Genomic DNA, 16,396 nt, shown 5'->3' with positions numbered 1-16,396 from the left:
CAGTGCTCGTTACTCTGGAAGTTTTATCAAATACTGCACAAAGGATCATCGGCTGCTCTCTGCCCTCCCTGACGACCATCTATAACTCCCACTGTCTCAGCAGAGCCAGAAACATCTTCCACCCTGGCTTCCATCTCTTCAACCTGTTGCCTTCTGGCAGGCGTTTTAAATGGTAAATGTTCTGTATTTATAGCACTTTTCTGCACCTGGAATGATACCCAAAGCGGTTTACATCATACATCACATTCACCCATTCACACACACATTCACACACTGATGGCGGAAGTTGAAGGAGATCGAACCGGCAACCCTCAGGCTTCAAGACCACCCAAGGCTGTCACCACACTGAACGCGAACTTGCACTAAATCAAAGTGTACTGCCATCAGTACACAAATTATTTGCACTGGCCATTGCACCGCCTTATTCTAGTTACCTCAGTCGTTTTTATTGTGTATTAAGTGTTTTCTTCTACATATTTTTATATATTACTGAGTCTTGTTGTTATAGCATTGAGCATGCACATTTATGGAGCTGCTCTTAATAAAGTATTTCTATTCTATTCTTTAAATTTCATTGTACCATGTATAAGGACAACAAAGGTTATTCTATTCTGTTCTGTTCTATTCTATTCTATGCTATTTTATTCTATTCTATTCTAAAAAGCGATATTTACTGTAGGTACAAGTCCATGTACCATTTACATCGTTCTTCACAGGATGAAAATCTAATCTGGCCTCATGCACATGAAACGACTGAAAGCCTTCAGGTCACTCAAGCTTTTCTCGGGCTTACAAGGATTGTATGTAAATAAATTAATATATTAAATTAGTCCTTTTCAGTCAAAAGAAACAGCAATTTCTCTGAAACTTTCTGGTCTGAACCAAAGAATGTTAAACCTGCAGTTACACGTGTGAGAATCAGCTTTGGTTTGAAAATAAAACATGTCATTAAGGTAAAATTAAATACGTACACCAATTTCCAACAAATTCTAGCTGTTCACAGAGGACGAGGAAAACAAATGAAATGCACTCAACAGGAAGTCTTTCATTAATGCAACTTTAAAGTGAAATGGTTCTTTAATAAACTCTGACCCCTTTAAAGATTAAGGGAAGGCGTGGGAAATGATAACACCCTGGATGATCTGCCAGCTTCAGCCAGCGTTTTTTCTTTTTATTGCCTGAAAGGGTCAAACTGTTATTGTAACAGTGCAGAATATGTGTTGCACATAAATGTGATTAGAAGTAATGGTAAGTTTACTCGTTAAGGAAATCTGAATTTATGGGCCCAGAAAATCCCCAAATTCTATCAACAAATTCTTTTTAGGAATAAAATGTTACATAAATCAGGCTGTAAATGAGATATGAATATATTTATTTTACATACAATACTAACGTCTTCAGACTCCTTTCTTCACACATCTAACACACCTAACCTGCATCCCCACACCAGGTCTACCGCTTCATTTAGACATTTATAGAATAATTTAGCTCTGTTTCTAAATAGAAAGTCAGACACTGGATTTGATATACATTCAGGTCTTTGTTCACATCTCGTGTCCAGTGGCCTGGTTTCTCAGTTCCTGACGCAGACCTTGTTTGACCGAGCGACGTCTGAGCTGGTTTGTCTCTGTTTGATTGCACTCATGGTGATGAGGTGGTTAGGCAGTACCGTTAAGGGTCTTGCCTAAGGATCCAACTGGAAGGTGTTAATATTTGCCCCATTGTAATATTTCCCCTGTGGGATTCAAACTCGGGTCTCCCACATGGACGACAGATGACTGAGCCAGCTGAGGGCAGAATAACAGATGTTGAGGAGAGCGACAAGTACCTCAAGCAAATGGCAACCAAGAAGAAGTCACAAGGAGAGCTGCCACAGCCAGAAATCTGCAACGAGTGAGGCAAGTCCTGAGAAGTCAGCTCAATGAGGCAAGGTACACCCTGGACAGGTTACTAGTCCGTCACACAACCGTCAAACAACCATTCATGCTCACATTTACAGTGGGACAATGGGAGGAAGCCGGAGTACAGGGTGAGAACCCACACATACACGGGGGGAACATGCAAACTCCACACAGAAAGGCTACTGTTCGAACCCCCAGCCGAAGCTCGAACCAGCTGAGGCTCGAACCTGGCCTTACAGCCTTCTTGCTGTGAGGCCACTGTGCTAACCACCACACTACTGTGCAGCCCACTGATCAGATACCCTGCTGGGATAATAAGCTGGCCAAAGGAGGAAGTTCAGACCACAGATGTTAAAACACGGAAGCTGTTCACCATGTATGGATAGTTCAGCCCCAAATCCAGTGTCACAAAGAGGGAGGCCGAGGACTAGTGAGCATCAGGGCCACTATCCAAGATGAAACATTCAAGCTCCATGAATACATCAGGAAAATGGCCCCAAGGGAGGAAGCACTGAGTGAATGCCTCAGGCAATGGAACCTGGAGAAGAATGAAATGGAGGAACCATCATGGGAGGACAAGCCCCTGCATGGGATGTACCACCAACAGATAGCTGAAGTGGCAGATATAAACAAGTCTGGGCTGGACTGAAAGACAGCACAGAGGCACTAATCATCCTGAAATAATCAAGCTCCCAGGATTCTGGTAGAGGACCCAAGCTTAAGATGAACAGCCAAGGTGAAGGGAAGGTGTTTAAACATAAAACTGATTAACATAATGATGGATTACTCTTCTATTGAAATGTTTTAATTAATTTTTCTAATACTTCATTTAAACTTTCAGACATGGGTAGAGAAGTCGTAGTATGGCCAATAAGTATGCCTTCTATTTTAATTACCTAAATAGTCACACTTATTCAAAAAACATTACTGAAATATCCAAAATATATTTCGAATTATATTTTCAGGGTATTGCAGTTTGATTAATCTAAAAACATATTTTATGCAACAACTTGACGCTTCTTTTTGTTCAGGCGCAAATGGAACTCTTCCGGTCTGGTTGGGGTCCTTGACGTGGCAGTCATAAACAAAGATGGCGGTAGCACTTAAAGCTTCATTGAGTTCGTCTGGAAACTTTTCACTTTGTAGATACATGTGAAAATTAGGATATTTTCTGTGTTGTTTGAGGTCGTGTTTAGGTGTAAACTTGTACAATGAGCAGCTGGGCGGGTTTTTCTGACGCGGAGCTGCGGAGGATGCAGCAGAAAGGTAACGTTAAACCCAGTCTCACTGGACAGGTCTCAACATGAACCTGAGCAGGTTTATCTGAGCTTTCCTCGTGGCTGACATTTAATCCTAAACTTCTCTCGACAGTCTCCAGTAACAAAGACCGTGTTTAATTTCAGACCCAGCTGTACCCGCAGCGGCAGCCCGCGGTCGGAAACCGCCTCCAACCAGCCGGAGTCGGCAGCAATTACAGCGTGAGAGAGCCCTGCAGGTAGCCGCTGAGAGGAACGAGGAAGCCGGGTCCCCTGGTCTTCCACCGGAGCAACAGCTCACCAAACCGCCGCAGAAGGAAGAGCATCGACCTACAGCCCTGTCAGCAGCTTCCGCTGTCAAACAGGAGGAGCAGGAGAAGCTTCCTGCGGTGAAACTGGACGAAAACCAGCAGACGCCTGCAGAGGAGGCGACCCTGGTGGTCAAAGAGCTGGAGAAGCAAGAGGTGGAACTGTTAGTATCATCTTCTCGTTATAACCGCTGGAAAGCTTGCTATTTATCTATATAACACTGCGTTTATCACCTCATCCAAGCTTTATGGCACTCTTCTCAGTCAGGCATTAAATGCTTTATTCAGGTTTCCAACATATTTTAGTACTATATGTATGTAAACAGGTAAAGTCATCATGTTTCATAACTTCCTTGTAAAAAATATTCAAGGTCAGAACTGATTCATAATGTGGATTTAGCCCACGTAAACTAGTCTTTTAAACCATTTTGTCATACTCGGACCATTCTTTATAGAACTTTACAGACTCAGAGTGGATAAATGAAAGTGTTTTCTTAAACACTGATTTGCATCAGTGTCCTTTAAGCCTTAGTTCTGAGTTCAGGTCTTTTTGTAGTGGAGCTGGTAGTTTTTGTGTTGTCTTGTAAACAGACATACAAACTGTTTCGACAACACAGCTTGGCTTTAGCCCGTTTCCACGCCAAAGAACAAGATTAAAGTTTCAAGGAATAGTAATAATTCATGAACATCAGATAGCAGCCTGAACTCTGAGACACACGTTAAAGGTTGTTCACCTTTCATACTGAAACACACGTTTGTCTCATACCTGGAAGCATGGATTTTATATCTTTGACTTAAAGTGTGGTAATGCTTAATTGTTCAGGAGTGAATGTGAGGGATCCTGTGCTGCTGCCTGTTTTAAATTTAATCTAAAATGAATTTTTCAGTCAAATTTTGTTTTTGTTTGACATAGACGAGAAAGGACACGTCTGGAGCAGCTGCAGCAGGAACAAAAACTAATTGAAGAGCAGAACAAACGAAACAAAGCTCTGCTGGCAAAAACTATCGCTGAGAAGTGAGTACAGAGTGTTTTAAGATGGAAGAAATCCTCAACAATGAAGAAGCCGACTGAGCTGAAATGTCAGAATTCCCACTGAAATGTTCATCGTCCACAGATCCAAACAGACTCAAGCAGAGGCCGTGAAGCTGAAGAGAATCCAGAAGGAGCTCCAGGCCCTCGATGACATGGTGTCCAACGAGATCGGCATCCTGAGAGGAAAGATAGAGGAGGCCAGCTGGGAATACACTGCTGCCAGGTACAGGCGACAAATCGGGACCTGGGACTCTGGTTTTCAGCGCCCCCATTTTCTGACTGCTTACGTAAAACGAGCAGTTTTGTCCTCAGATGAATAATCACAATCACAGATCTGAGGCGGCCTACTTTGGAAAAAGTGAGAATGACAGAATAAATGTAATTATTAATCCTAATGCATTTTATTAAACTTAAATAAATAAGTAGAAAAACCATTTTTACTTTAAAAAGCCCCATTTTCCCTCTGGGCTAAATAAAGCCGATTTAGTTTGATTTAATTTAATTTTATTAAACTATCATCCTGAACTAATATCAGATTTTTTGTATTTCAAGCAGCAGCTAAAGCAGGAAGAAAAGCTGACTGTGTGAATGTTAAATAACCTGATTGTTAGAATCAGGGGTGATGCCGGAATTCTGGCACCGTGCTGGAATTCCGGCATGTGGCCATCTGTGACGGGAGAAGAAAACAAAACTTGCAGAGCTTCTTGCTCTCAGTTTGCTCACAACGCTGCAGGTGACTTAACTGTAACGTAGGCTCCCAGTGGAGGTCGCAGGTGAAACTGGCGCAGGGCTAAGCATTGTGGGAATCGGAATAGTTTGTTGCGTTATTACTCATTTTGTTTTTCTTTGATTGCCTCAACTTCCCAAAATGCTTTGCTTGTCAAGCGACGTGCTACGTCGTGCCAGCGAGCTCTACAGGTCAAGTCAAAAGTTGGGCCAATCAGAAGGAGAACTGGAGCGGGCGTTGTGGGAATGAACAAACTGGGTTCAGATCCCAGCGAAAAATATCCATGGAAGCTAAGTTCATGAAGAAACATCCTTCCTATCGATAAAGGACTGAAAATAAGTGGCGATGGGTAGAGGAAATCTGTGTGGATGGCAAGCCTTACGGGAGCTGGTGTAAAAATCTGAAAGAACCAGGTACATGTGTCTGCACATTGTGATTATATATATAAAATAATTTGCACGTTTTAAATGTGTGCCAGTAATTACTTGTAAGCAAGTAAGGAAAAACATTTTAATGTTGAAATTTTTAAGGATTCAACATGACGTTATTGTGGAAAAGGTGTAACGTGTTCTGTGCCAATAATGTGCCAAAACTTCATATCATCATAGTGGTGTCCATTGAGGAGCACCTTAAAACATGTTCAGACTCAGGATTTTTTTTCCCATCTCCCTGTATAATTCACTTCAGCTTTATTTGTAATCCAGTTAGAGCAAAACATAGTCCAGTTTCTAATAACTGTTCATACAAAACAATTCATGAAAAATAAGCCTAGCTTAGGAAAAGGAAAACCAGCAGATGCAGAATGCGGACCTTCAGGTCTGCTGGCTGGTGTTCAGAAGGGACTCCAAGCTTAGCAGTTGCAGCCTCTGAGCCCCGTTTTGGTCCTCACGGGCCACTGTTCTGCAGCTTTAAATGTTTTCCTGCTTCAATACTCCTGATTCAGATTAATGGGTCATTTACAGTCTTGTGCAGAAATGAACAATCTTTTGAGGAGATCCAATTAATCTGTGTCTGGTGTGTTGAAGCAGGTAAACATCTAAAACCTGCTGGCCCTCGAGGACCAGAATATGACATCTGTGCAAAACTGACAGCCTTACACACCGCCTGTTCTTAAAACACAGTTTTATGCTTTGGCTTTTAGTCGTGGGTGCCAATGTCAGCTCATAGTTTGCTGATTGTTCTGCTGCTTCTGTTTCCATCGTGAACTTTTTATAACTCTTCACAGTTTTCAGAAAAGCAGAGCAAAATAAATATCAAAGCATGCAGCTTGATCAGGAGAAGAGCGCCGGTTTATCAAATTACCAAAGAAACAGCTCATTTTTTCCCATTGAAATTAGGGCTGCAACGATTAGTCGACGTTGTCAACAATATTCTACAATAAAAATAGTCGACAACGAATTTACCTGTCGACTACTGTCAGCAAAAAAAAACAAAATAACAAAAACCTACAGAGTGAGACATCGTCTCCTTCTCTGCTGAGTTGCTGAATGCACAATAAACTCTGCCAGGGAAAAAATATGGCGGCAGACGACGTCAAAAGCCTGAAATAACTTCATGTTAAACTTACAAGATAAATTAAATACATGTGAGGTTTGTAAAGCGGACCTTGTGTAGGACAGAAGTACGTCTGCAACGCTCGAACACTTAAAGAGGAGGAACGTCGGACTTACATAACAACCTCCTGCAAGATTTCAAAGCTGAAAGTGAAATGTGACTCTGTGACTCATGCAGAAACTTCATTCAAAGTTTAAACAGGTCATAAAAGATAAAACTGTTACCTTCGCGTCATTTTCTGTCTCATTTCAATGTGCAGCTTATTAGAACAGTCGTGGTCTAAAACATTTTATAAATGTATGTTAGTTCATTTCCAGCCGCCAGCTGTCAGAAAGCAGGTTACAGTTAATGGACGCTGCCCTCTGCAGTTCATTTCCAGAACTCATCAACTCGTGTGGCCTCACACACACACACACACACACACACACACACACGCACGCACGCACATGTCTCACAATGTGCAGCTCTGCTTCAACACACAGGTCAGTGAAAGCAGCTGAAAACCAAACATAACATCTCTGTTGCGTATTTTCCTTCTCTTTGTGTTGTTCAACCTTTTGATCAATAAAATTAGATCAGTACCAGAAAATAAACTTTAAATTTTAAGACGTTGAAGGATTTTCTGAGAAAAAGTCTGAGGATGTTTTCTGTAAGCGCCCAGCGATGCAGGAACGCTGCGTTTGGCCCTGCAGCCACCGGCTGTCTGCTGAGACGTCTGATGCTTGTACGACGGGAAAGAAGCCGACCGTCGCTCGCAAATCCCAGCGAACGCTGGAAGGATCCAGTCAGCAGCTGAGACCCGACACAAAACCGAGATCCAGAGGGGACCCGACACAAAACCCAGACCCGACACAAAACCCAGACCCGACACAAAACCCAGACCCAGAGGGGACCCGACACAAAACCCACACCCGACACAAAACCCAGACCCAGAGGGGACCCGACACAAAACCCAGACCCGACACAAAACCCAGATCCAGAGGGGACCCGACACAAAACCCAGACCCGACACAAAACCCAGACCCAGAGGGGACCCGACACAAAACCCAGACCTGACACAAAACCCAGACCCAGAGGGGACCCGACACAAAACCCAGACCCGACACAAAACCCAGATCCAGAGGGGACCCGACACAAAACCCAGACCCGACACAAAACCCAGACCCAGAGGGGACCCGACACAAAACCCAGACCCGACACAAAACCCAGACCCAGAGGGGACCCGACACAAAACCCAGACCCGACACAAAACCCAGACCCAGAGGGGACCCGACACAAAACCCAGACCCGACACAAAACCCAGATCCAGAGGGGACCCGACACAAAACCCAGACCCGACACAAAACCCAGACCCAGAGGGGACCCGACACAAAACCCAGACCCGACACAAAACCCAGACCCAGAGGGGACCCGACACAAAACCCAGACCCGACACAAAACCCAGACCCAGAGGGGACCCGACACAAAACCCAGACCCGACACAAAACCCAGATCCAGAGGAGACCCGACACAAAACCCAGACCCGACACAAAACCCAGACCCAGAGGGGACCCGACACAAAACCCAGACCCGACACAAAACCCAGACCCAGAGGGGACCCGACACAAAACCCACACCCGACACAAAACCCAGACCCGACACAAAACCGAGATCCAGAGGGGATCCGACACAAAACCCAGACCCGACACAAAACCGAGATCCAGAGGGGATCCGACACAAAACCCACACCCGACACAAAACCCAGACCCGACACAAAACCCAGACCCAGAGGGGACCCGACACAAAAACCAGAGGGGAATGGGAGTTTAGGAAATGTTTCCAAACAGCTTGCGTTGTTTTTCATGTTTACAACTTTTCTGGGTCCAGACGTTGCAGCAGGACCAGAATCTGCTTCAGCTCTGCAACTGGGAGAATTCTCCTCATTACAGTGAATCATGTTATGATGATCTTTAATCTCTGGTTAGCTTTCTCTCCTGAGGATGAATCATTCTGGCTTCAGCTGTTCTCATTAGTGGTTAAACTTGGACAGAAAACAGGCGAGAAGAAATGATCCAGCCTCGGCGTATTTTGCTCATGGTTACGACTTTTCTTGGATCTGTTTCAGCAAATTCACTCATTGTGGAAAGTGAAACGTAAATCGCAGCTCATGCATCTGAACTTGTTGTTTTTCCCGACAGAAAGCGCTACGAGAAGGCCGAGGCCGAGTATGTGACGGCCAAGCTGGACCTGCACAAGAAGACGGAGCTGAAGGAGCAGCTGACGGAGCATCTCTGCACCATCATCCAGCAGAACGAGCTGCGCAAAGCCCGCAAGCTGGAGGAACTGATGCAGCAGCTGCAGCTCCAGGCCACCGAGGAGGAGCTGGAGAGGCGGAAGGAGGAAGAGGAGGCGGAGAGCAGGAGAAACTGTGTGGAGGGGAAGGAGTCAGCAGAAGATGGAGAGGGAACGGTGCAATTAACCCACAACTGCAGAGCAACAGAAGAAAAGACTGTGGAGGAGGAGAGGGGAGGAGATGTCCGACAGGTGGAGACGGACGGAGGCTGGAAAACTGTAGAAAACTGTGTTCAGGGTGAGAGTTTGGCCTCCTGATGCTCAGAGAGGAGAGCTGGGAACCATCTTCACAACAGAGCTGCTCATCGCCTTAATGCTGCCCACCTGACTGAGCGTGAACGTCCTCTGAATGACATTTAAACTGTTCCTCAATTCTACTCACTGCAGATGGTTTTAAAGTCACAGGTGAAACTCTGTCATCAGGTTATTGATCGGTTCCTGGTCTGCATGATGACCAGCTCACACGTTTCACAAATCCAGTTTTACAGGATCTCCCCACTGAGAAGAGCTGAACGTGCAAGAACAGGACAAAGGTCCTGATCCAGCTCGAATTTCTTTATATTTCCAGGAAAACAGTTGCAGCGATTTATTAAATCTAAATCCAGTCAGAACCAGTCGGTCCAGTTCTTAGAATCTCTGCAGCTTTATTCTCCGTCCCAGTCTGAACCCTGCTGGAGAAGCTTTCTCTCAGTCCTCTTCAGAACAGTTCTCCAGGATCCTTGAAGGACTTTCCAGGAACAGTTCAACAGGATCCTTGAAGGACTTTCCAGGAACAGTTCACCGGGATCCTTGAAGGACTTTCCAAGACCAGTTCACCAGGATCCTTGAAGGACTTTCCAGGAACAGTTCACCAGGATCCTTGAAGGACTTTCCAGGAACAGTTCTCCAGGATGCTTGAAGGACTTTCCAGGAACAGTTCTCCAGGATCCTCCTGCCTTTTGTTCCGTTCTGTGATCCCACGCTTCTTCAGTAATGTTGAGGTCCGGGTTCTGGGATCCGTCCTTTCATCAGACCTGTTACCACTAATTTTTAGTCCAGTTCTTGGACCAGAGCAGGTCTGCTACCAGGACTGGACTGGAACTGCTCTGAGGACTGGGTTGGACTGGATTGGAAATGGTGGGGAGCAGAAAAACTTTGAAAGACCATCAGAGAGCTGGAGAACCAGTGATGAAGACCACTTCAAGAGATTATAACAGTCAGACATGAGGACTGGATCAGGACTCTGGATCAGGACTTTTGGAGCGTTGTGGATGATGGCCAGTTTTAAAATACTGAATTATTTCCAGGTCTGTAGTCCAGACCCGTTCAGAGTTGAGACAAAGATGTGGAGTTCCTCCTGACTGGAAAACCAGGAAGAGTCCTGGAGTTCCCAGCTGTGACAGTCAACACTAACCAGACCGGGTCCCGATAACCAATAATCTGATGGATCAATCAATCATTTCAGTTTGATGGTGAACTTTTGGGGCTGTTGGAAATCTCAAACCGATTTCATCTCACTTTGGATCGATAATTAGATTTAGTTTAGTTAGAAAAAGCCAGCGGAGCTTAAAATGTTCTTTGTGTGAACCTGAGTTCCTGCTGACAGCAGGTCTGTTCCCTGATGCCTGAAACCAGCGCTGGACCCAAATCTGATAGAAAAGAAGTTATTATTATTATTATTGTGGCTTGGAAAATCCTGGAAAAGTCATGGAAATCTGTCCTTATTGAACCAGGATCACAGCAGAATCTGAGACGGAAACTCAAACCAGGAAAGCTTTTTATTTAAATGTTCCAGGAAATCAGATCCTTTTTTATTTTTTCTGCATTACAATCTGCATCTTCAGACTGAACTTTTCTAAATAATCTTTCCGGGTGGATTGGGAAGTTTGGGTGTATGAAAAGCCGATAAGGAATGTTGGTTGTCGATCTGTTTCCTGCAGGTTTGGGAATGATCCGCAGGCCTTGGTGCGGGACCAGTCGGAGCATCTTGCAGCAGTTTCTCCTCAGTTTGCTTTTAATGTTCTTCCAAACGTGGTTTTACACCACGTGTGAACTATCCGTAGAGCAGGGGTTCGGCTCTGACGGCGATCGGTCCCGTTGACTTCCCGGAGACACGGCGGATCCATTTGTATTCCGGACGTGAAGCTGCTGACTGTGGAGTGGTGGATGAAGCTGGTGCTGGCTTCATGTTTCACAGCTAATTCTGCTGTTGTCGCTGCAGCTGAGGCATCCTCGGCTGTAAGATGATATCTGTTAACGTGTGCAGATGCTTTCTGCTGCATGTTCCTGCACAGCTTTGAAGCAGTATGTCAAACATAAGAACCTAGTCTGACGTAAAAACAGCAAATGTGAGCTTAACTAAAGTCTGGCTTATTAGTTTCTACCTTCTGAGGCTTATAGAAGTTATTTAAATATTTAAAATGCTGATATTTTACTGGAATAAACTCTAAAAGCCACGAGCTGATGTGTCTTTTCACGTTTCAGAGCTGAAGCTGGGAAGCAGTTTGCACGCCGGGTTTTTTTTAACGTTTTGCTGCTTTGAGCTTTTACAGGCCGCCGGTCACATCTGGCCGTCTGAAGCAGAGGCTGTAAACGCAGCTTTTTTAATTAGTCAGGAGGCCGCGCGCCCACCGTCCTGCCTGTCCAAGGTCAGAGTTTGATGTCCTTGGCTGCAGATTTCACCTCAGATTCACCAAATTAAGTCAAATAGTTCAAATAAAACACTGAAGTTCTTGTATTTATGTCACATCTGTCCTGCAGATAAAGGTCTGCAGATTCATGATGCAGTTCTGCAACAATAAATATGCAAAATGTGTTTAAAGCCTTTCTTTTTGGCGTTGTCCTGTTTAAGATATTTTTAAAATGTCTTTTTATTATAGGATGTAGGAAAAGAAATCCACACTAACTCCACCCTGACCAGGTCCAACCAGAGAAAACATTTCAGTGCAATGCAGACATCTCAAATAAAGCAAAATATATCAGGAAACATTGAGTGCATTGGGAAAATAATGAAGATAAAACCAACAAAGAGGAGATTTACCAGTAGCTACTGGCAGATTAAAAACCTGAAAGTCACCATTTACCATCACTAGGACTTTATGAGGCAGATTTACTATAAATCCACCTAACTTTGCTTTATTGGAGGGAAACTGACATTTTAACACATTAACATGAAATAATCTGATGCTACAGAGCTGGTTCCACATGACAGGAAACCGGCCCGATGGAGGGACGGATCCTCCCCAGAACCCGGACCTCGACTGGTCCCACGGAGGGACGGATCCTCCCCAGAACCCGGACCTCGGCTTCATGGATCTTTACCAGAGCCTTCCTTCTGGTCTGTACCTGACATGAACATGTTAGCAAAGGCTTTTAATGATCCATCAAATGCATAAAATAAATTTTCTCATCAAGTGTAAATGTGAATAATAATAATAATAATAATAATGTCCTTTCAGGTAATTCTTTATGTAATACAAATTATGAGAAGATGCGTTCAGGGACCTCAGTCCCTTCCACTGTGGAAGTAGGTTTTCGTCGGAGCGAGCGTGTGTCTGCGTGCGTGCGCGCCGCTGTGCTGGGCCGCACTTCAGAGAACTGCGGAGGGTTTATAAAGTAAAGTGTGATTTATGTGACGCTGCGTCCCCCAACAGGTCGAGGAAGACCCTGAAACCCGAGAAGTCCGAGAGTCAGAAAATAAACTCCAATTTTCCTGAAAATCTGGAGCAACAGGACCTGGGCTCCTCCAGCCGGACTTCTGCTCCACCAGCCGGACCTGGGCTCCTCCAGCCGGACTTCTGCTCCACCAGCCGGACCTGGGCTCCTCCAGCCGGACTTCTGCTCCACCAGCCGGACCTGGGCTCCTCCAGCCGGACTTCTGCTCCACCAGCCGGACCTGGGCTCCTCCAGCCGGACTTCTGCTCCTCCAGCCGGACTTCGGCTCCACAGACAAATAATGCTGCTTCTGACTGATTGACCGAATTTATTTGAACTTTAGAGGAACTCAAGATAAAAATACATCTTTTCCCTCTAAAACATTTAAAAAATAAAATATTATTTAAAGGAATGTTTTATAAGTTATTGTTTAAATGAAGTGAGAGTGAAAGTTTGTCCATTGAGAGGAAATAAATTAAAATGAACCCTTTAATACACGAATAAATAAAAACAAAACGTTTTTTACTTTTATTTTTTATTTTACATATTTAACGTCCACAGATCGGTCATGCTTTATTTCTTAATAATTGTTTATATGATTTATTTTGATCTCTTCTACAAAATAATGATGTATTGTCATTCTGTGTATTTCTATAATAACGTCTTTCCCTGTTTATCAGGGCTTTGGGATCATGGGTGAGCGCGCGCGGCCGCTGCTCTGTAAACTGCGCGTGTTGCTTTTAATCAGGAGCAGATTTGCTGCTTCATGTCGGATCACCACAGACCATTTCCACTTCCATCACGAGAGCAACAAAAGAAACAACAGTCGTAAAAGCGGAGAGACGCAAACAGCTCAGCGCTACTGCGGCTGCGCACATCTGCTCAACCCTGATCAAGGCCAAACGGCCAGCATCAGTCACGTGAGCTGATCGTATCGATATTCCCTCTGCTCCTGCTGATGTCTCAACACAGCTGATCACAACCTGCACGTGAAGCCGATCAAACCCATAAAACAACGCGGGTTCTTTTTCTTTTTAACATTTATCATCTCAAACCAAAGACAGTCTGTCTAAATGATTGTAGTTATAATTCTATTAAAACAAATCCATCACACGGTCCACATTAGTCCAATTTATAATAACTATGTTCATATAAATGAGTTAATAGGAATAAATATCCAGCTCAACTCAACTGAATTCAACTTTATTTATAAAGCCTTTTAAAACAACCACAGTTGATACAAAGTTCTGTACAGAAATGGACAAAGCAACACAGAAAATACAACAATCAGATAAATAATATCATAAAATAATTGTTCATTTTTTAAAACAATTTAAAAAGTACAAACAGATTAAGAACAAATAAAAACAAACCACAGCAGACTGAAAAGGAACAGAGTCTCTGGGCTGAAAGCCAAAGAATAAAACTGGGTTTAAAGAAACAGAATGAGGAAGCTTGTCTGATGTGGAGAAGAGCTCCTTCCACAGTTTTGGACCAGCAACTGTAAAAGCTGAGGAAACCAAGGCATTACTTTATAGTTTCTGAGGCTAAGAAATTAAACTAAACATGTCCAAACAGGAAAAGGAAAGAATATATATATAAATATGTATATGTGTGTATATATATATATATACATATACATATATTTCCCCTCAAGCTAATCTGTTCTCCTTCATGTAGAGCTTCAGAAATCAGACGTTTTATTGCATCATTTTATAATTCTTTTTTTTTATCTCACTCAGCAAACACAATGTTTGGTCTCACTGGTAAAATGAAAATGTTTATTACAGCTGAAAATGTTCTTGGTTTTAGTTACAGCTCCAGCTGTTCGCCTTCTCTACCACAGCTGGATCTGGAGGATCTTATTTAATCAGTAACATTTGCACCTTTTCTTTATTTACTTTATATTTTTATTTATTTGCATAGATTTTATTATTGATAAATTATTGGTTTTATTGTTTTTATGTTTTCTTCTTATGTATGGGTATTTATTGATTATATGTGTGTGTGTGTGTGTGTGTGTGTGTGTGTGTGTGTGTGTGTGTGTGTGTGTGTGTGTGTGTGTGTGTGTGTGTGTGTGTGTGTGTGTCAGTTCCCTCTGTCCAAGAAACATTTGTCCTAAGCGAGACCAATGAAGATGCCTTTCACTTTGTGTTTAAATTTTAAAACAGAGTTTGTGTGAAATCCACATTAAATTATTCGGTCTTGTGCATCAATTATCTCAGAACCAAAATATGGCTGATTTTAGCTTTTAGACTCCACCGATTTTATAGTTTTATTACTAAATGAATCTCTTTTCTGTAAATGAATCATTTATTTTAGTTGCTCAGATTTTAATAATGTTGATGATTATTATTTATCCCAACAAGTTCTTGGAAGTGAGTTTAAAGGTTCATAAAGTCCAAGCGAGCAGGTTTTAGACTAGAAATGAATGAACATGAAGGACAGATGAAGAAAAGGCCTGATGTAAAGAATAAAGGCTGGAATTATTTCTGCAGGGAGGGAGAGAGAGAGAGAGGGAGGGAGAGAGAGAGAAAGAGGGAGGGAGAGAGGGAGGGAGAGAGAGAGAAAGAGGGAGGGAGAGAGGGAGGGAGAGAGAGAGAAAGAGGGAGGGAGAGAGGGGAGGGGGCTCCCCCTGCACAGGATGTAAAGCCTCAACAAGGTGGTCATTTACTCCCAGTTAGAGAAACAAGAAGGACAGAGGGAGCAAAACGCTCCAATCAGCAGCAGGCGTCACTGGACAGACCCTCATCATCATCATCATCATCATCCTCAGCTTAGGCTGCATTTATTTAATCATGTTGACAGCCGAGCGAAGCAGGAAGTAAAAATATTACAAGGTAAATAAAAATAACTGTTAAAGCTCCTCATCAGGAGATCGGCGGCTTTTCTGAGATGCTGAGAAACGAAAAATATATTTCCTGCAGAAACAAACCGAACCTCAAACCTTCCTCTGCAGCAACATGTGCAGCGTTATTATTTAGGAGTTATTATGTGAGATGTAAAGTCTGGATCTGATGAGTCTCAGAGCCCATCTCTGAGACAAAAGAATCCACATCCAGCATGTTATTAAAATGTGTGTGTGTGTGTGTGTGTGTGTGTGTGTGCAGTCTGCGGGTTCACTGAAAACACTGCACATGACTTTTCATCCTGGGCTACAAAACTCAGCTTTTCCTCTGCAAACTGTCGGGACTCAGAATTAAAACGTTTTCATCGAAACAAGGACAGAATCTGAGGGAGAATCTTAACGCTGGACCACAAACTGTCCGACAAGACGAGACAATCTGAGGCTCATCAGACCCCAGAACATAAAACAGCGTTCCACTTTTCCTTCGGAGACCGTGTCTCTTATTCTTAACTCAGGTTTTTGTCTTTTTTCACGGTGAAAGAAATGAATCTACTCCCGAGTTATTCTTCCTCAGAAAACGTGACCCGGCCTGACTGTGAGTCCTCTCTGAAGCTCCTCAAATCTCTTTAGCTCAGGATTTCTTCTCATTCTGATCTTTGGCCTCTGTTAGTCAGCACTTCAGAAAATATAGAAAATAATCCCATAAACACCAACACAGCCACTGAGCCGTCTTGTCTACTGAAAGGTAAAATAAGGAAGGCCCAGCCAGTGATCATGTGATGCTCTGAGGTGGGAAACATCCCTT

The 16,396-nt window shown here is 43.5% G+C and overlaps 1 protein-coding gene across 1 annotated transcript; it reads left to right on the top strand.

The window, feature by feature from the left end:
• The first annotated feature begins 2,992 nt into the window (after nucleotides 1-2,992).
• Nucleotides 2,993-11,903, top strand: gorab (golgin, rab6-interacting). Its single transcript, XM_042006710.1, has 5 exons — nucleotides 2,993-3,167; nucleotides 3,305-3,629; nucleotides 4,379-4,480; nucleotides 4,581-4,721; nucleotides 8,957-11,903. The coding sequence occupies exons 1-5, from the start codon at nucleotides 3,113-3,115 to the stop codon at nucleotides 9,366-9,368; spliced, it is 1,035 nt and encodes a 344-aa protein (XP_041862644.1). The 5' UTR covers nucleotides 2,993-3,112; the 3' UTR covers nucleotides 9,369-11,903.
• Nucleotides 11,904-16,396: the final 4,493 nt, after the last annotated feature.

The sequence above is a fragment of the Melanotaenia boesemani genome, chromosome 14 (assembly GCF_017639745.1).
Source record: "Melanotaenia boesemani isolate fMelBoe1 chromosome 14, fMelBoe1.pri, whole genome shotgun sequence".
Taxonomy (NCBI): Eukaryota; Metazoa; Chordata; class Actinopteri; order Atheriniformes; family Melanotaeniidae; genus Melanotaenia; species Melanotaenia boesemani.
This window is presented reverse-complemented; position numbering and strand designations above follow the sequence as displayed.

Coding starts and splice junctions, on each gene's coding strand:
- gorab (XM_042006710.1), top strand. CDS start 3,113: ATGAGCAGCTGGGCGGGTTTTTCTGACGCGGAGCTGCGGAGGATGCAG. Junction 3,168..3,304: donor GCGGAGGATGCAGCAGAAAG/GTAACGTTAAAC, acceptor GTTTAATTTCAG/ACCCAGCTGTACCCGCAGCG. Junction 3,630..4,378: donor GAGAAGCAAGAGGTGGAACT/GTTAGTATCATC, acceptor TGTTTGACATAG/ACGAGAAAGGACACGTCTGG.